Consider the following 19,386-nt stretch of genomic DNA (forward strand, 5'->3'; position numbering starts at 1 on the left):
CCCTTTTTATGATCCCTTTCCCAATTAAAGAAAAAGCAACAACAACAAACAAAACCTATACTTGAACCCTGTCACATGGTGTCTTTCTCTCGCATGCTGCTTTTCTTAAATTACAACACTTATGATCCAACCAAACGTTCCAGCCTCCAGGAGATGAGAGATACAGAGTATTCAGCCAAGTAGTCACACCCCGACCTGCCCAGACCATGGACATACCTGGCCAGTGTACCCAGATATCGAGAGGCAAAAGGAAAGTTTTCTTAGGAAGTCTGAATTCTCTCTGTCTGCCTCAGAGTTTCCGGTGAAATGTGTGTAATCAACACACATTTTTAATGGATGGCACTCAGCAAGCCCTGCTAAGACAATGAGGCTTTTCACTACTGTGTCTTCTCTCCTAGGATATCAATGAGTGCATTCTGGAAAACTACCCTGAGTGTTCCAACCCCAGGTTATTTTACATCATTCCGTATTTCTGTGGACAGCACCCCAGATGTAGGTAAGCATGCTGGGAAAGCACCCTGCCACACGGGCACCCTGTGGGACCCTTCTGCAGGAAGTCCCTCAACCTTTTGGACTTCAGTTCTTGATGACAGCAGCTCTTCAAGAATATCATTTGCCAACCTGAGTGTCATATAAGGAATGCAAGACTCCATGACACAGCAATAGGTGTGATTACATACAGTTATATTAACAGAAACACCCACCAATTCCATTTATCTACCCAAAACATGGCTGTCACCACCACCCAACAACACAGTGGAGACCAGCATCAGGTGGCCAGCCTGTTCCTCCATGGTGAGCATTTGTGACCCACAACCATATCTGCGCTTCACAAGCTACATAGGGTCCAACACTCTGGAAGCACACACACTATTTGATGGTGTCTCTAATGAGATATTGTCTCACAGAACAGCTATTCTTAGTCTATGGGTTGTAACCCTTTGAAAGTCGAAAGACTCTTTCACAGGGGTCTCCTAAGACCATCAGAAAACACAGTAACAGTAGCAAAATTACAGTTATGAAGTAGCAAAGGAAGTAATTTTAGGGTTGGGGTCACCACAACATGAGGAACTGTATGAAAGGTTGCAGCATTAGGAAGGCTGAGAACCACTGACAGGCAGAATTTCCAGAGATCAAGAGCCTTCTTCACTCTGTGACTTCTCAGGGAGACAGCGTACCCCAGGGCAGGCACAAGCATTCCTAGTTGCTTTTCTAGGTGGTGCTGGAGTAGCTATAATTGAAATCACATGCATTGTTATAAGCACGTGTCGACAACCCAAAGAAAGGGTTGCAGCAATGAGCAGAAGTAGAGAGAGGATCCTTGTGTCCCAGCCAGGGGGTTGGGGGACATGGCTGATTCTAAGTTGTGACACATTCTTGGCAATTTTTGGCTTATGCGTTTCATTTCTGTTTGGTTGGGAGTTGGGTTGGTGGCACTGCTTTGCTTAGCTTACTGTAACAGGAGAGAGTTCCCACAATGCAAAGCCCAGGCGTTATCAATATCCTGGTTCTGGCCATCTTCCCCATCGCTTACGCTGATGGTCAGTAAATGGTTTGCAGCCACTGCTTTAGCAGCTGAGGATACAGCATCCAGTGACTTACTTTTTTATGGGTGTAACACGAAAATAAATGACCCAGAGACTGATATTGGGGTTCAAGCTTCAAACTGAAGTTCAGAAGAGCAAAGCAGCTGGCCACTAATCCTTACCTCTACTTCAGGCTGAAAGGGCTGACCCACGAGCTCTCCTCAGCATGGCTGGAGACTGAATGCTTCCTACCGAATGCCTGATACTGACTTATATACCTCTCATGAGTCCTGGGATTAAAGGTGTGAGCTACAGTTCTCTTTTAGACTGATTCACTCTTGTGTAGGTCTGGGTGGCCTTTGACTCACAGAAATCCGTCTATTAATCCTGAGTCCTAGGATTAAAAGTGTGTACCACCACCTGCTAGCTTCTGGCTGCTGGGATTAAAAGTGTGTGCCTGGCTTCTATGGCTTGTGGCTGACTTTGCTTTCTGAATCCTCAGGCAAGCTTTAAAAATCATAAATAATATGTCACCATATGTGGAGGTGTTTATTCCAAGGGCTATGATTCTAACTCCCTAAAGTGGACCTGAAATTGGTTCTTTCCAAACCTTGGGCAGTGTCCTTGGGTGCCTTATTTAGTTCACACGAGGGACCCTAGATTCCATCCACCAATATCATTCTGTTGAATTTTACATCAGTCTTTTGTAGCAGGTAAGCCTTGTTTTGTTGTTGTTTCAAGATTGACCTTGGCTTGTCCAAATTCCCCCAAACCTGACCTATAATGAAATTCGGCTCTTCCCCTTCTGTAACGAACAACAACAATAAAAACCAACGTTAGTGTTTCAAAAGGATGAGATTATTAGCAGGCATTATTGGACAATCGTTTTGATCACTACCAGAATATTGCCGGTGACTCTAACTTCATTAAATGGGTTCCACTTGGTTCATCTATATAAACGCCATTCTAACCATCTGCTTGGGACCTAAATGCCTGTCATTGACTTTCATTAAATACTTAGACAGGGATATTCAAGATCCTAGCCCTTGCATGCATATAAAAAAAAAATACCTCAGCTGGAGAACCCCTAGGAGAACGGGCTGCGAGGCTATACCTAGGCTAGACTTAGAAGGAATTCAGGGTAGGGCTCACACAAATGTCAACCTGGGGGATGCGGGGCTGGGGGGGAGGATGGGGACCTGGGGGACGGGGCGGGACAACCTTCCATCTTCCATGGGCTGTTGTTGTACATCACGGGGGCTGTGATGTAAGTGACTTTCTTGTCTGTCAAGGGAGCCTGGCGAGTGGGCCCTGGAGCGTGCCAAAATGAACGTGAATGAAAACTTCCTGCTCGTGGGGATTCTGGAGGAGTTAGAGGACGTGCTGCTTTTACTGGAAAGATTTTTACCTCATTACTTCAAGGGCGTGCTCAGCATCTACAAGGACCCAGGTAACTCCACGTGTAAGCCCTCTCCCCTGTAGGATCCTCCTCTCCAGGGCTTCCTTGCCTTGACGACGGCTTGAGATATGAAGGTATGAAGCGATATCCTGTGTCCCCGGGCTCTCAAAGACAGAATAGAAGCATGAGGTTTTGACTGCAAAACCTCAAGCTTTAGGGTAAGACACAGACTCACCGCGGCTAGTGTCTCCATGGCTACGATGGCTAAGTCCCTCTCCTTAAAAACAGAAGTTCACAGCATTCTCCATCTGTTATGATAAAGCTTGAGGGGGACCTTGGGCTAGGGAGACCGTGGTGGATTCCGTGGCAGACGAGAGTGGCCTAGGCTGGGGACAAACACTCCAAGCAGACAGAGCTTAAGTGAGAAGCTTAATTAGAAGGAAAGAGAAGAGGGGTAAAGAGACAGAGATGCAGAAAGCCGAAGAGAAGAAGGAGACAGGAAGAGTCCCGTCTGCCCGAAGGGAAGACAGCTGGAAAATAGAGCGGAAGTGCGCAGGGGTTTGTCTTTAAAGGGGTCCTTTGCACCTGCGTGCAGACTACACAATCATGGAACCCTGAGCTGACCAGGGTACCGCCTGAGTGCTTTCTGCCAGGTGACATAATGCCTGAATCCTTACACCACAGGCTTACCCTAGCCCATTGCTGGGAACAAAGGATGTAGATAGATACATTCGCACACCTGGAGCTCCTGGATGCAAACGAGAGTGGGGGAAGAGCTCTGCCCTGCAATACTGTTACACAAGCGCCCTAGCGTGTAAAATCCTGGCGGTAGATTAGATAGGGGAAGCAAATTGAAAATGCAATTAAGATTTTATTTTCCCCAAGCCAAGCGCTGCCCGAATAGAAGCGGCAAAGCGATTGCAGGACAGCCCACCGTATCACTGTGGATATAATTACTTTTGGAAATCCATCGTTTATTTTCTTCTCGTTATTATTTAGCTTGAGAGAAAGATGCCCTCTTGCTGCTCTCTTTCCTGTGCTTCTTACTCTACTGAGGCCCAGCAGCCCTTGCGTATTTATTCACCATCAGGTTGCAGCTTTGTGCTGCTGAGAGAGGGCGTATGACCTGGTAGAAAAAGCAGACAGAGGAAAACACTCCCAAAGACTGCAGACAGTCAGACGGCAGGAGCCACATCTGCATAACCAAGGCCCAGGCAAACTCCTTTGCCTGGGGGAGCCCTTCCGCTGGGGCCCCCGCCATTTGGATAAATGGCTGGCAGGTGCTTCGAAAGCCTCCCAGCTCTCTCAGCCAGAGTCCAAAAATCTAATTTATCTGCATGTAAGAATACGTCAGAGAACCCAAAGGTGAGCCCTGCCTTGAGTCTTCTCATCAGGAAAATCAGTTTGAATAGCTAGAAGCCTTCAGCAGCTGAGTTTGGAAACTGGAACTTTGTCCTGGCAAGAATAGACGCGTGAAGGAGATTGCATAAGTTAAATGTGAAGGGCGTGTCTGACGATGGTGGTTCTGTAAGACATTGTGGGCCCTACTCTGTGCAGGGAGAGAGCTTACCCTACATTACAGTCTTTAAAAAAGAACTCAGTCGTTCTCGAGTGAACCGTTGGTCTGTCTGTCTCTATTTCTGTCTCCCTCTCTGCCAACCTCTTGTGTGTGTGTGTGTGTGTCTGTCTGTCTGTCTGTCTGTCTCCCCCACCACCTCTTGTGTTCAGTGTGCGCGTGCATGAGCATCACAGTGTGAGATGATGAACTGGGTGAATCTTGGTGACACATCCTTATCCAGACCTCTGTTGTGTGGTAGGGATGAAGACTTGCTTATTTAGATGAAGACATTTGCATCTCAGTTCTTAAACACACACAAAACTCCAGCTATTGCTGGAATCCTTTCTTATTGACTTCCTATTTCCTCCAGTTACCTAGGTGACATCTCAGAAATGGTAGGCCTTCATCCCATGATCTGCACACACATCAATGAAAGTGGAAAGGATTTGTGACAATCAGATTGCTGTTAGCTCTTTTACCTACAGCTACAACCTTCCTTCCCGCCAGTAAATCGCAGCTCTCTTTCCCCTTTGGGTTTGGCAGTAACTACATGTTAACAGCCTCAGAAGGAACAGGGGGCATCTGGTATTCTTGTGTAATGGATGAAAGGACTTCCAAAAGCTCGACGCAGCCATTCTGGGGACTTACACAATGCCATGCAACTATGCTAATCTCAGGGCGCATCTTGACTGCCCTAGTCCTACCCCTATTCTAACAGCAAAGTGATTAAAAGAATAAGTCCTGGCACAGAGGGGACCCCAAGGCCCCTGCTTTCTGTTCTAAACTCAGTTACTGAGAGTACGTCATGGCAATACATTTATAAACCCCAGTTTATAACGCCGGCCTGTCTCTCTGCTGCCGTGAAGTGTGTGCATGACAGAATGAACCTTGGGCCAAGAGTTCAAGAACTTCTGTGTACTGTGGTTGCTGCTGCTCCCTTATGATGACACTGACTGGTCCCTGTGTCCTAACAGTTTCTCTGTCCCCAAGGCAGAGGATGAGGGGTGAGTAGAGACTCCTGACCAGCTCCTACTTGTATCCGGTGAATACAAAGCACCATTTTGTCTGTCACTGATATACATGTGTTGGTAGGTTACAGCCAGGCAGATAAGAGGAGGCATGGATGTCTTTAATCCGTTCACACCAGACCACCTTACTCTCACACTAAAATCATGGCGCTTCAAGAATTTTAGGGCTGATAGTACAATTCAGTGGTAGAGCTCTTACCTAGCATGCCTATGGCCCGGATATGATCCCTAACACTAGAAAACATGCATTCAGAACTTTAATTTGGCTCTGTTAGTAACGCACTTGCTAAAAGCATGAGGCCTTGAATTCGGATCCCCACAGTTATGTGTCAGGCACAGGGCACACTAGCTAAGATACATTAGCTGGACCTCCATAAAGCTTAAACATTAGTATAAAATGTCTATTTTTTATTAAAGGGCCAGATGTCTCCAATGATTTAGGAAAGAGACAATTTTGCCTGATGGTAATCTATGCCAGCATCAGAAAGGCAGAGACTAGCAGAGGACTGGAACTCACAGGCCAGCCAGACCAGCTGAATCATTGTGCTATCGGTTCAGTGAGAGACCAGCTGAATCATTGTGCTATCGGTTCAGTGAGAGACCCTATCTCAGAAACAACAATAAGGTGGCAGGTCATTGAGGAGGATCCCAGTGTTGACCTCAAGCCTCCACATACATACACTCACACAGTCACACGTGCTCACACACATGCCCACGTGAATCAGTACCTACAGTACACACTCACACACACACACACACACACACACACGCCCACGTGAATCAGTACCTACGGTACACACACACATACACACACATGTCCACGTGAATCAGTACCTACAGTACACACTCACACACACACATGCACACACACATGCCCACATGAATCAGTACCTACAGTACACACTCACATGCACACACACACACACATGCACACGTGAATCAGTATATACAGTACACACACACACACACATGCCCACATGAATCAGTACCTATGGTACACACACACACACACACACATACACACACACACATGCCCACGTGAATCAATACCTACAGTACACACACACATGCACACACACACACACCTACCATATAACCAAATAGACTTAAAGGACAGAACAAAGAAACACTAAAATATGAGACACCGAGAATTCTGGGGCGCTGTGACCACTGTGGATTCACTGGTCACTGGAAAAATGAATTAATATGCAGATTCTTAAGTGGCTGTCTATCACTGGCTATATGCCCTGTTATTGAACAACGCAACTGCAGGTGTCTGGTTAGTTTTAGTCATCGGGACCTCTACAATGACACTGACGACTTGGGCGTGACTTTCATACCAACGACGGCAAGCACTGAGTTTTTAGGGACAGGAGAACTAGCAAAACTGGCTGTGTCTTTTAATCAGATGAAGTGTCACTTACTTTCAGATAGGAATTGTGATAGCTTTCAAACTACTGCTGCCTGTTCTAACAGCGTGCCGTTTAGTGAAGCTGGTACTTATCCTAAACACCACTTTGACCGGGCCTTCCCCGTTCTGCAGAAAGGTAGGTTGCCATCGAGCAAGTTTGTCTCTGGCCGTTTGGATAACTGACTGGTCTTATAATTTTTTTAAAAAGTACAAGTAATTTTATATTAATGTTTGACTGTTATGAGACCCAGCTAGCATATCTCAGAAGAAGTTTGTGATTATAAGTAATTAACGTGAAATAGAATTTAAGGTTCGAACATTATGGATTACACGTAGAGTAAGCCCAGGTGTCCCGGGTCATTACAAAAGCTAGGGCCGCTGCAGTATGTTTCCTCAATGAGTCTGACTGAGTTGGAGTTAGAGAGCAAGGACGATACCGACTTTAACTGACAAGAAAAGCCTCTCCGGCGTAGCAGATGCAGCTTGTATTTGCTTTGCTTGGTGCTGTGACCAAGCTCATGACAAAGAAGCAGCCTAGGGGTGTGTGTGGAGACCTTGCAGTTAGAGATGCTACAATCTGCTGTGGTGGGGAATGTGAGGGAGCTCGTCACACTGCCTCAGCTGTCTGGAAGCAAGGAGAGAGAGGTAGGAGCAAGCAGCCAGCCCTCTTTCTCTTTTTTGAAATTTAGTCTAGGATGCCACCCCATAGGAAGGTGTCACCCACCCGTGGGTGGTTCTTCTCTCTTCACTCAAACCTCCCTGGAAGCACTTTCATAGCTCACCCAAACAGATGTTTTCATGGTGACTCTCAGTCCAATCAAGTTTACAGTGAGGACGGACCACCACGCATCTCTGCTTCTTATTGCTTCGTATTGCTCAATCGATTTTCATTCACCCCTTTTTTTGAATGAGAAACTGAAGCCCGACCAGAGAAGTCTATGGTCACATACAAAAGTAAGGGAAAGATCCTGGCACGTCTGAGCTGGGAGTTTTAATGGGTCTGTGTCTCCATTCCTTAACTCAAAATACTGATGTTGGGGCAAAGGGGTTCAGCGGTAGAGTGCTCACCTGCGGTGCTTGGAGCCCTGGGGTTGGTCTCCAGTGCCACAAATGCAAATAAGCCTACCCTACTGCGAGCTAGCAGAATATTTCTCAGACCTGATTTTGTAAGCTAAAATTGTAGTGATGGTAAAAAAGCCTAAATAAATGAGCAAGTTAACTAGGAACAAAGAGCGTGAGACCTATGTAATGGGAACAGTTCTTGGCAGGGCCAGTAAACCAAGTTAGTCTTGTTCAATAGCGCCACCTAGCGGGTGGACGGAACTCTATGTTCAACACACAAAAGTTTCCTCCTTCAAGAACTTGAGAACTCAGGTGTCCAATCCTTGTACCTTGTGTTTGAAATGCTTCCTGTTACTGGCATTGCGTTAATATACATCTTGTAAACACCAGAGCATGATGGGAAATTCACTAGGCGTTTACCGAAGGTCTTGAGAGCACAGCTGCCAGCTATTAGAATAAATTCCAAACCATTGGCTTAAATACTGACTTTGCAAACTAAATCCTTTTACAAGGAGGTACTTAAGAAAACAAAATCACTCAGTTTCTAAGTAATGATGACAGAGTACAACCCAAAAGCCATGGTAGTTAGTTTCCATGTGCGTGCATGCCTAAGTTGGGAGGCAGCCTCTATGAGCTGTGTAGCTGTGGCAAGGTATGCCTCTCTAAGCCTCGGCTTCTCCGCCTGAATAATGTGCATAAATATTACCTACTGTAAAGGGCCGTTGTCAGACTGAACTGCAAGATCAATAGTCCCTAACGTATATGAATATCCCCCAATGAGCTTCTGTGAGCCACACACAGTGGGAGACCACAGCTTCAGGTTTCTCTGTGATCTCTACAAGCCAGACAAGGGGAGGATGGGACAAGGGGGTGGGGGGAGTCAGGTGGGAAAAGAGACTGGGCAAGAGTGAGGGGAGAAAACAGAGGGGACAAGAGACTTCCTAGCTTGTCAGCTACAGCTGAGCTGTGGCTATACCACCTTCTGCCCTGAGATGCACCACTTCCGAGCCAGGAAAGGGGGAACTGGTCTCTTCCAGCGAACTTCGTGCTCCTGGAGGGAGGATGCCAGCTGGAAACTCCGCTACACTGACGTGTTCAGGGGATAGCACATCATCCAAGTCAGTAAGGGCTCCTTGGTATTCCTGAATTCATACCAGAAACAACAGCGAGTTTGAACTTTGGAATGAGGTCCACCATTGAGACTTGATCTGGGGCCAGTTACCCTTACCATGCTGAATATTTGCATATTTGCATACTCTCTGCTATTTAGTAGATAATGTTGCCCAAATGTTTTTACTATCTAAAGGGAGAGTCTTAAAGTTTCAATCCTGCTGGTTCGTTTTCCATATGCACGCTTTCTCAGGAATGTTGTTAATGCATCGTTAGCATTTCTCCAGCAGAGGGCAGCATCTCCCCATTTTCTGTAGGCGATAACCATGGTCTCCAGAAAAAACTTAGTGGCACCTTTAATGTCTGAACACACATGTACGATTTTGCCTCGCTAGGGGCCCACTTAGGGGGTCTTGAGTTTCAAACAACCTGGGAGCCACAGACATTGCAGATGTCAAATAAGCTTATCTAGAGAATGTCTCTGTGTGACGTTTACATACAAATGTATATATTGTTGGTTATGAATGTACATATCTACCAAATTCAATAGGTAGTGTCTTTCATCTTTTATTTACATTTTATTTCCTACTTCCTTTTGCTGCTGACCTAAAACAAAAATTCAAAACACCTTGGAGCCTTAAAATAATTTAATGATTGCCAGAAGAAATCCAAATAACCTATCTTCAAAACTCAATGAAAGTGTTGAAATAACTTTATTATTATTGCTGAGACTGTGAACCCTCTCTGCTCTTGGTTCATCTCATATCCATATTCTCCGTATAGTTTTCATGGGCCATGTCCTGAGCTCAGATTCTAATACTATCAGTACTGGACTCTGTGTGTGTGTGTGTGTGTGTGTGTGTGTGTGTGTGTGTGTGTGTGTGTGTGTGTGTGCGCGTGTGTCATGATTTATCTGCTTCCTCTGTTGTTACTTGTTTTATTGGAAATAGCAACTACCTTGACTGGTATTTTTTTTTCTTTTTTAAAGATTTACTTATCACATATACAGTGTTCTCTCTGCATGTTTGCCTGCAGGCCAGAAGAGGGCACCAGATCTCATTACAGATGGTTGGGAACCACCACGTGGTTGCTGGGAATTGAACTCAGGACCTCTGGAAGAGCAGACAGCATTTCTCCAACCCTGACTGCTATTTTTTTAAGCATAGTTTTCATTTGCCTTTGCCTTAAGGTCATCCCTCCTCTAGGAGAAAGCATCTTCTACAAGATGTGTCTCCAGTGACAGCAACATAAAGGACTTAGCTTAAAACAGTGGTTTTTCTAATACTAACTTTACAAAAACAACTGCTGAACACGTTAAATGTGTGAGTATGTAGATATAGATGTCTGAATTTTTGCCAGCCCTGGGGCAGGGTAATATAAAAACGAACAAGGTACATAGGAAAACATCCCAAAGAGTCGGGAGCCACATGGCCCAGTAGGGCCCAGCCTCAGAGGATGCAAAGCAGTTTGTCACATGGTGGGAAAGGCTGTGTGTTAAGCAAAACAGAGCCCGTGAGTGAATGCATAAGAGCTGGTACAGCCTGTGCTGGCTCATGCCAGTGACCCTGCCTCCCTGGGCTGAGCCCAGGTTACCTCTCAGATTCAGCTACCCTTCTGCTTGCACCAGTCTGGACAAGGCCACGGGACCAGATCTTCCTGTGATGCAACACAGACCTGGGTCGCCCCCACCAGCTAAGCCACAGCTACTGTAACACCATGTGCCACCCTGTCGGCTTCCTGTTCTGACCACAAGGGTTCTCGTTTCCTTACAGTAACCCAGTGATCCCACGTTCTGAGCTTTTCCACCCAGAGTTCTTCTCTCTTCTCTTCTCCCCGCTTTCCTGCCTGCACCCGTTAGTTTCCACTGGTCCTCTGTGCCTTGTGGTAACTGCTGGGATTCCCCTCCCAATCTCCGGGTACCGGCCACTGACCTCCTGGATTCCCTGTCCGCTCCCGTCCCTCCCTGGCCTGGGCTGGAACAGCCTTTCTCCCCAAGCGTGGTCCTCTAGGAATCTTCTTCCTGAGTGTTTCTTTTAGTACATCCTCCATCTCATAGGCCTTGATCATTTCTGGGTCCCAGCTTCCCGGCATGGAGAACCCCAGATGCACACATACCCGTGTCTCCCTAATTTGCACAGTGTTCCCAGACCAGGCTGGGGTACGGTTTCCCCTTTTATGAGTCACTTCCCCTAATGCAAGCTGCCTGATGGCATCTGGGGACGTGGAGGGGATAGCAGTGCTCTGCCTTCATGGGTTATTTTCCTCTGCTTTAGAATGTGGTCACTTCCACTCTGAGTAGTTTTCAGTCGGGCTGACAGTAATATGCTTTGCCCCGAGTGAGATTATGACTAAGGGATGGGCTTACTCATCCCAAGCTTCAACTTTGGACTTCCCTGCTTATTGTACAAAGCTGGTCTGCTTCTAAAGCCAAGATTTGTGACCTGACCCCAGAGGTGGGTAGCTGGCGTTTATAAACCTTTCCACAGTGCCTCTTCCAACCCAGGCATCAGCATGGCGGCACAAAGGACTCTTGGCAAAGGACTTGAGGACTGTCTTCATGCTCTGGGCTGTGGCTTTACCCACCCCCACCCCTCTTTGCTTAGAAAACATACCCAAGCTGGGGGGAGGGGAAGTGAGGGGACACAGCCCAGCTGGAGGATGGCACAGCCCATTCCGTCTGACTCAGCACTGTACGGGAGATGTTCTGTTGTTCCCTAGTCAAATCTTTCTCAAGTAGACATATCATTTCTCGGTCTGTGTTTTTGTAGGCTCTCAGACATTTTTGTCAGGCTACGGTGCCCTAGCTTGTCTAGTCTTACAAAGAGCGCAGAGCTGTAAAAGGGTACAGCCAGAAGGTCAGCAACTGGCACGACCGTCTGCTGTGTGGTGCCACATGGAATGTTCCCCACAGACCCACAGAGAAGCCCAGCATGACTCCTATTAGCAAGAAGACAGTGGGACTTTAATGTCAACTCCCTGGTCTTCCACAGGTCCTTCTAGATGCTTCTGCTTGGCTGGTCGGACGTGACCGAATTTGTGCATCAAAGCCCAGGTTCCTAGAATTTTACCCTTTTGTAGTTATCTATTTATTAAAGTGGTGCCTGGCTAACTAAGACCCAGGAATGTCAAAAGATGCACACCGGGATCGGCCTGTACAGTCCAACCTCCCTACAAACTCAGCTTTGCAGGCCTGCCACTTTCCGTGTGGTTACGTGAGTCTTCTGACCGTCGCGCTGTTCGTAGCTAGTGCGCACAGCCTGCGGCATCGCGAGTGATTTACGCAAAGCGTCATTTAGTTCTTTTACCCCATCACCCTTTTCTTCTGCTTCTTCCCCCACCCTCCAGCTGTGACAGACATTCTGGCCCCACGGCCCCGTCTACGTCACTGCCACGGTGCACTCATGACCCACAGAGTATATCACAGTACTCACTAGTATATCACAGCTATGTTTGACTTCCAGCACCAGATACTGTTTTTCTCTGGAACTAATTAATGCCTCTCTTTAAAAGGAAACACTTAGATTTATTTGTACCTATCAAATTTTGATGTTACATCAATATTATTTTAATATATTATTTCAGTATTATCAGACGTCCGTTCTCTGTCCTCCTGGACTCCTCCCTCCCACTCAGAATTCCTAACCTCTTGCTGAAGCCTGGGCTCGTTCCTCAGGAAGCTCCCACACAGCTCTGCTCAGTTGCCTTCCATTGCAGCTATATACCAGATCCCCAGTTTCCCAGTCCCCTTGGACCCCATCTCTTGACAGTATTTCATTCTACTTCAAGATGCTCCTGCATCACTTCCTAATACAAGGCAACTGGGATGGGGTGGGGGTGTCTTAGTCCATATTTTGCTACTGGAGCAGAATACGACAGACTGGGTATGTTATGAACACCACAGGTTTCTTGGACTTGTGATTCTAGATGGTTGGAAATCCAAGGTAGCAAGGCCATGTCTGTTGAGGGACACCTTGCTGTGTCACAGCATGGCAGAAAGGATCGGATGACAAGAGCACAGGCAGGGTGGTGTGTGGCGATTTAGATAAAAATGGCCGGTACTACTTAGGAAGGATTAGGAGGTGTGGCCTTGTTGGAGGAGGAATGTCACTGGGGATGGGCTTTGAAAAAGGTTTCAAAAACCCATGCTAGACTCAGTTCTCTCTGTCTCTTCATCTCTGTGTCTGTCTCTGTCTCTCTGTCTGTCTCTGTCTCTGTCTCTGTCTCTGTCTCTCTCTCTCTCTCTCTGCAGCTCAGTAGTTCTCAGCTACATACCCCCCCACCATGATGAGACTGGACTAACTCTTTAAAACTATAAGCAAGCCCCCTTCTTTTCTAAGAGTTGCCTTGGTCTTGGTCTTGGTCTTGGCCTTGGCCTTGGCCTTGGCCTTGGTCTTGGTCTTGGCGTCTCTTCCCAGCAATAGAAAAGTGACTGAGATGGGAAGGAAGGGGGGCTGGCTGACACCCTCTGATTTATAGAAAGCCATCTGCCAAAGTCACTTTTACCCACTCCCTGGATGACAGCTTTCATCTCTCCTCCTGGCCTGATCATTTCTCAAGGCCTGCCTGCCTCATGGTGGCAGGTACATTTCAGCATGGGTCTTGGAAGGGACCCTAGAACTTCAGCAGGAAGTTAGTTCCTGGTAGTTCTCAAATGTTTGACAAGTCTAACGTTCTGTTGCCTCCCTCCATTGCTGACCTGGCGCACATGAATTTCTCCATAATTACACTCCACACACCACCTTCTTTTCCCCCTTCCCCTCTCCAGCCCCATCTGTCACTTCTTGTTTTGTTTCTTTAATGATTTTTATCATGGACATTTTTTCATCAGATATCCAGACCCCTAGACATTCTCTTCTGAGTACAGTATTTTTCTCTCTTAGTTCTCTATCTCTTTGGCTTTTCCCCTCCTTTTAAAAAAATTGCTTTTTGTATTCTAATCTTTCCATTGATGTCTTAAAGCTCTTCCTGCTAGGAAGGTCATCTTCAAGTGCTTTACTGTGTCCATGTGACCCCTGCATCTCTGCTTGTCGTAGGCTCCTTTCGACAGTGTGGTTGGTCTGGGCATCTCTTTACCAGTCAGAAACTTTCCTCTGGTGGCATAGCTCTGTCCTTGAGAAGACAGCACTTCAAGTGCCATGCCATGGGAACCTTACTGGGTCCTGGCATAGCATAAGTAGGGTAATTGAGCACCCATGGGATGTTCATGGGAACATTTTGGTAACTGTCGCACATCTCCTATCCCCTTGAGCTTTCTGAGTTTTCCCACTAGAAAATCCTGCAAACATCTTTTTGGTGATAAAAGGTGAAGTGTGGTGCGGCAGAGGAGTAGAACACAGGTCTGGTTGTTTCCATGGGAACAGAACAGCAGGTCACCCTGAATGCACAGGTCACTGGAGAGCTAGTATTTTAGCCGGTGTCTCTCCTCCTTTCTCCCCTGGGTTAGCAAACCCCTTGAAGCCTCAGCTACAGCACCCCAGGCAGTGAAGAGCATCCTCCTAGGGACAGGGGAAGCATTGCAAGGCACCTGGCCACACGCAGCCCAGGGAGAATGTATTTCATAACCAGACCGCCAGCCTCATGCCCAGCTCTCCTACAGGGGACACCTGGTACTGTCGTTCCATTGTCTTTCAGGAATTGCAGCAGGTGAGCTGGCCTTCTTGTCAGCATTCCAGAAGCTTCCCCTCAACTCCACCCACTGGATACATCCCTGAAGCTGATGAAAATCTGTTTGACATGAACATCCTTCAACTCGCTGTCCTTGTGACTTTGCAACCTTTTATGAAGTTGGCATTGCTTTGCTGTCATGATAGTGACTCTCTCAAGGATGAGGAAGTAGAGGCATGTAGTCGAATCATTGCAGCCAACTTTGAATATCCCAATTCTCTGAATGTGAAGGTTCTAGAGCCAGTTGTATGTTCATAGATCCTGACTTGATCGGTTACACACATGAGGTGTGAACAGTGTTGCCATCAGCATCAATGCCTTGAAGTGGTGGCAAATTTTCAGGAACAAAGCCAAGCCAACTCAAGGCCCCATTCATGGGAAGTCATCGGTGGAACCCTATGTATGTTGCTCTTAGGATGAGGTTCTGATGTGCTTTGAATCGGAAGTGACCCATGAGGTGTCCTGGTCTGAACACTTGGTCCCCAGCCAGTAGCTGCTAACTGTGGAAACTGTGGACCCGTTAGGAGGTGACGCCAGCTGATGGAAGCAGTAGATATATAAAGCTTATAGCTGCCCCCACTTCCTGTCTCAGTCTCTTCTTGTGGGTCCACTATGATGTGAAGAGTCTCCACCACTGTTCCCACCGTCATAAACACCTCTGTTCCTTCTATGCTAGGAAGGAGACTGTGAGCCCACATAAGCCTTCCCTGTCTTAATATGCTTCTGTCAATCACAGTGATGTGAACCTGCTTAAACGTGGGCTCTAGCCTCTGTTTTAAATCAATAGAAGTCACATTGGTGCCATGTTAGGAGAGGGCTCATGGGTTAAGAGTTGATAAAGAAAGACACTCGTAAGGCTACAGACTGACTTCAAGGCTATTCAGAAACACCATCAGAGTTGACCCTGATGAGAAAGGCCCCTGTGTGTCCTGTGCTGGCAGGTGACCCCTTAGGAGAAATGTCACTGTGAATGTCCATAAACCATGGTGATGGCTTCCAAGCAAGAGAGCTGAGACCCTGGCTAGGTCAACACTGTCAGTCAGCTAATGTACAGAAGACGAAGCCATCGAAGGTCTGGGCTACAGCTGTCTGGGTAGCAGTAGCAACAGCTTGTATAATCAATGTGTCATGACGAACGCAAACAAAAGCCAGCAGTGAAATTCCAGCCACACTGTGTCCAAGCCAGTTCAAAATCATATAACCATTGGAGTTTCCCCCCTCTCTAAATATATTCCATATGAGCCAGGGTGTTGGGACTGCGCTCACTCAGAAAGCTGGTCTTAAAGGAAAGTAAGTCGGTGGGAATAAGAGCTCGAAGAAAACCCAGAGGCATGTTGGGGAGAGAAGAAGGTTCCCTGGCCAGGCTCGTCACCCTGGTGTGGCTGAGAAACCCGTCATTTGTTCTAGGAGTCACAGGAGGAGTAGTGTTCTTGTCTGGGAGCATGTCCCAATGGGGCCTCCGTGTCTACAGTGACCCTGGCCATAGCCCAGCACTGTGACCCAAAGTGTAAGAACACGGAGTAGTGCAGGTTCACAAACGGCACGCTGCCAGACTGCGATGAGACGGGAATAAGCATTTGGAAACATCCATGGTGATTTGACAAGACCACGGCCATTTTCTTCCTAACAGTTGGTTTTTACTGTAGTTAACAAAAGTATTTCTCTGAGATGATTTTGGGGGGTGGAGTGGAGGGATTCAGAGCTCATTTGAGAAACCTGATGTAGCTTCTCTTACTGGCTCAGGATGCCCAACCCTGTGAGGCAAAAATGCTGCCACTTGGTGAGACCACTATTCAGGTGTTGGGACTCTTGTGGCATCATGGCTCTCCTTCTGCCGCGTGATTTAGCTTCGGGGCTTGAATGTTTGTTGCCTCACAGCAGGATTTGAAAACCAGAGCTCAAGAATAAAATCCCTTCTCAGCTAAACTATTTAAACTGATCGTTCCTACCAGAACTACATCTCTACACTTAACACAGCACCTCAAATAGGCATTGGCTCGTTTCTTTACAGCTCTGTTAGGTGGTGTTAGGGGTGGGATTGTGTCCCCTTTAATAGTGTTGAAGTCCTGAGCTTTTATACCACAGAGCATGGCTGTTTTATAAATGAGGTGCTTACAGATAGACTCTAGTTAAGGTGGTCATACCGTATTAGGGTGAACCTGATGGGACGTAGAAATTGAAACACATGGAGAAGGTGGCCACAGGAAATGGGAGATAGGCCGGGCGGTGGTGATGCACGCCTTTAATCCCAGCACTCGGGAGGCAGAGGCAGGTGGATCTCTGTGAGTTCGAGGCCGGACTGGTCCGACAGCCTCCAAAGCAATACAGAGAAACCCTGTCTTGTAAAACCAAGAAAAAAAAAGGAAAGAAAGAAAAAGAAAAGAAAATGGGAAATATTAGAAGCACGCTGTCACAGAGAAGAAATGTTAGAAGCTAAAGGAGACAGGATGGATTCTTCCTTAGAGGTAGTAAGGCTGTGCTGATACATTATGTCTGAACTTGTAGATTCCAGCACTAAGAAAGTCCTATATCTATTTCCTTGGGGAATGGTAATATCCTGGGCCTGTAGTAGCTTGCTGTAGGCCACATGGCCCCAGGATTCAGCCCTAGGCATAGTTACTGTGCTAGACCACTAAACCACCTGTGATTGATCACTCCAAAGGAAATAACCAGCAACGGTGTTTGGCCAGACATGGGGCCATGCTATTGACAAGCAACACAGATAGTTCCCTTCCCTCTGGCACATGACACTGCTAATGCATCCATTTGCTCTTCCCCCAGCCTAAGATACACCACTTGGTGTTCAGGGAATCCCGACTGCCCCATCACCACCCAACTCATCACAAAGGAAAAGCCGCGCGCGCGCGAGTGTGTGTGTGTGTGTGTGTGTGTGTGTGTGTGTGTGTGTGTTCACCCCAGACCCAGAAGCCAAGAACACTGAAATCTGTGCACACAGTCTCCACCACCCACAAAAGTCAGCGTATATGTCTACTCTGCAGCCCCTCACCACCCCGCCCCAGGCTGCCTGCACGCTCACTGCCTGCCCTACATCGCAGAGGGTAGTCCTTGAGAGAGCTCACTTGCCCATCTACCCAACAGTGAGCCCCGATGCAGAGGAGTGACTTCCCAAGCCATGAGTCGTGGCTCAGCCAGGTGTGATCTGACAGAATACAACCCAGAAGAATCTGGGCTTGGCTCTCAGTCAGAACTGGCCCTGGTGGGCTGAGGCTGCCCATCTTCTCAGAGCTGGAATAGAGTGCAGACACTCCAAGTGGTGATGAAGTCTTGTGTTTGTTCAGGGTGATTTCTGGCTCGGCCACACGTCTAGATTTCCACATTATAGCATAGGATATTGTTTGCCTAAGTATAATAGGGCATGTGAGTTGGTTCCTGGCATGGACCATGGAAGATTAGCTTACTTTTACCAACTCAGAATCAGCCCCAATGGCTATCACCAAAGACCACACAACTCCCAATGTGTCTATAAGTAGATACTGAACCACATGTGTTATTAGCCTTGATCTTAGACCATATTATTATTAACTTTGCTTTGGTTGAAGGTAGGCCCCATCATATTGTTAAAACAGGGTTTCCACAGGCTTTTAGTGCCTGGAATACGTCACTTTTAAGAATGTTTTTTCTAAAAGAAAAATGTTAAATCCCAAATACATTTTTGGCTCAATGGTTGGTTTTAACAGTTCAGAGTTTTTAAAAAGAAAAAAAAACCTGTAATTTAATTCCTCATAAAACGTAAATCAGATTCATGATGTTTCAGTTAAACAGTTCCCTCTGTTCAGCCTGAAATTTCTCCAGTTACTCATCCTCAAGGAATAGCATATTGTTGTAAAATGCCGTCCATGTTGTTCCATCTCAAAACTGAAAGCGGCCCTGTGAGTGTCAGACTTCTGTTGCCGTGTTGTGGCTGTGGTGATAGGATGGGGCCTACAGTTCCCAGGTGTTCTCATTCCCTTCCTCCTCAGCATCGGTGTAGAGGCTCGACCCCCAAGAGATGTGAGCACAGCGGGATGGCGTCTACATCTGCCACGCCCCACCTTCCAACATCTTGCTTTTCGAAAGTCATGTGGGTGGGCAGGAAAGTTGCTCAGACACCCACATCCAGGGGCCCAGCTTAACAGACAGTGTGACCAGTGCCGTCCATGTCCTGTTCAACCTTGGAATTCTTTGGTTTCCCGGGCAACTTCTGCATCTGCATGCCTGTGGCTGCAGCTGCACACAAGAATGTCAGGCCCAGAGAAGGCAGCCATACATCTGGAGGGTGCCTTAAGCAAAAGGTCCAAGTCACTTTCAAGTTCACTTAATGATAAACTCGGTAGTCTAAGGCTTTGGGAACAAGGTCAGAATCTCTTCCAATAACACAAACTTCAGTTACGAGATTAATCTGAAACAGAAAACACAGGCAGACAAACAAACAAGCAAGACCTTCCCATGATTCACCCCAAAGAAAGAAGCCAGCCAATGTGCCCACATCAAAGGCTCAGTATTTTGTTCTAAAAATCGAAAAGTGTCTTCCCCCATCATGAGTTCACATTGCCTAAATCAACAATGTCTCATCCTATGCCAAATTTTGTAAGTTGGTGGGGACTCTTATTATTATTATGAATGTGAGT

The 19,386-nt window shown here is 46.9% G+C and overlaps 1 protein-coding gene across 4 annotated transcripts in view; it reads left to right on the plus strand.

Annotated features, from left to right (window-relative positions):
• The window catches only part of Ust (uronyl 2-sulfotransferase), a 276,650-nt gene that overhangs the window by 230,790 nt on the left and 26,474 nt on the right, over positions 1–19,386 (plus strand). For 2 of the 4 annotated variants that reach the window (XM_040728387.1, XM_040728383.1), the window contains 2 exons: positions 399–496; positions 2,819–2,976. In XM_040728387.1, coding sequence (XP_040584321.1) covers positions 399–496; positions 2,819–2,976 — 256 coding nt within the window. The other 2 variants (XM_040728384.1, XM_040728385.1) reach the window with 2 other exon arrangements.

This window comes from Mesocricetus auratus, unplaced genomic scaffold, assembly GCF_017639785.1.
Source record: "Mesocricetus auratus isolate SY011 unplaced genomic scaffold, BCM_Maur_2.0 Super-Scaffold_100018, whole genome shotgun sequence".
Taxonomy (NCBI): Eukaryota; Metazoa; Chordata; class Mammalia; order Rodentia; family Cricetidae; genus Mesocricetus; species Mesocricetus auratus.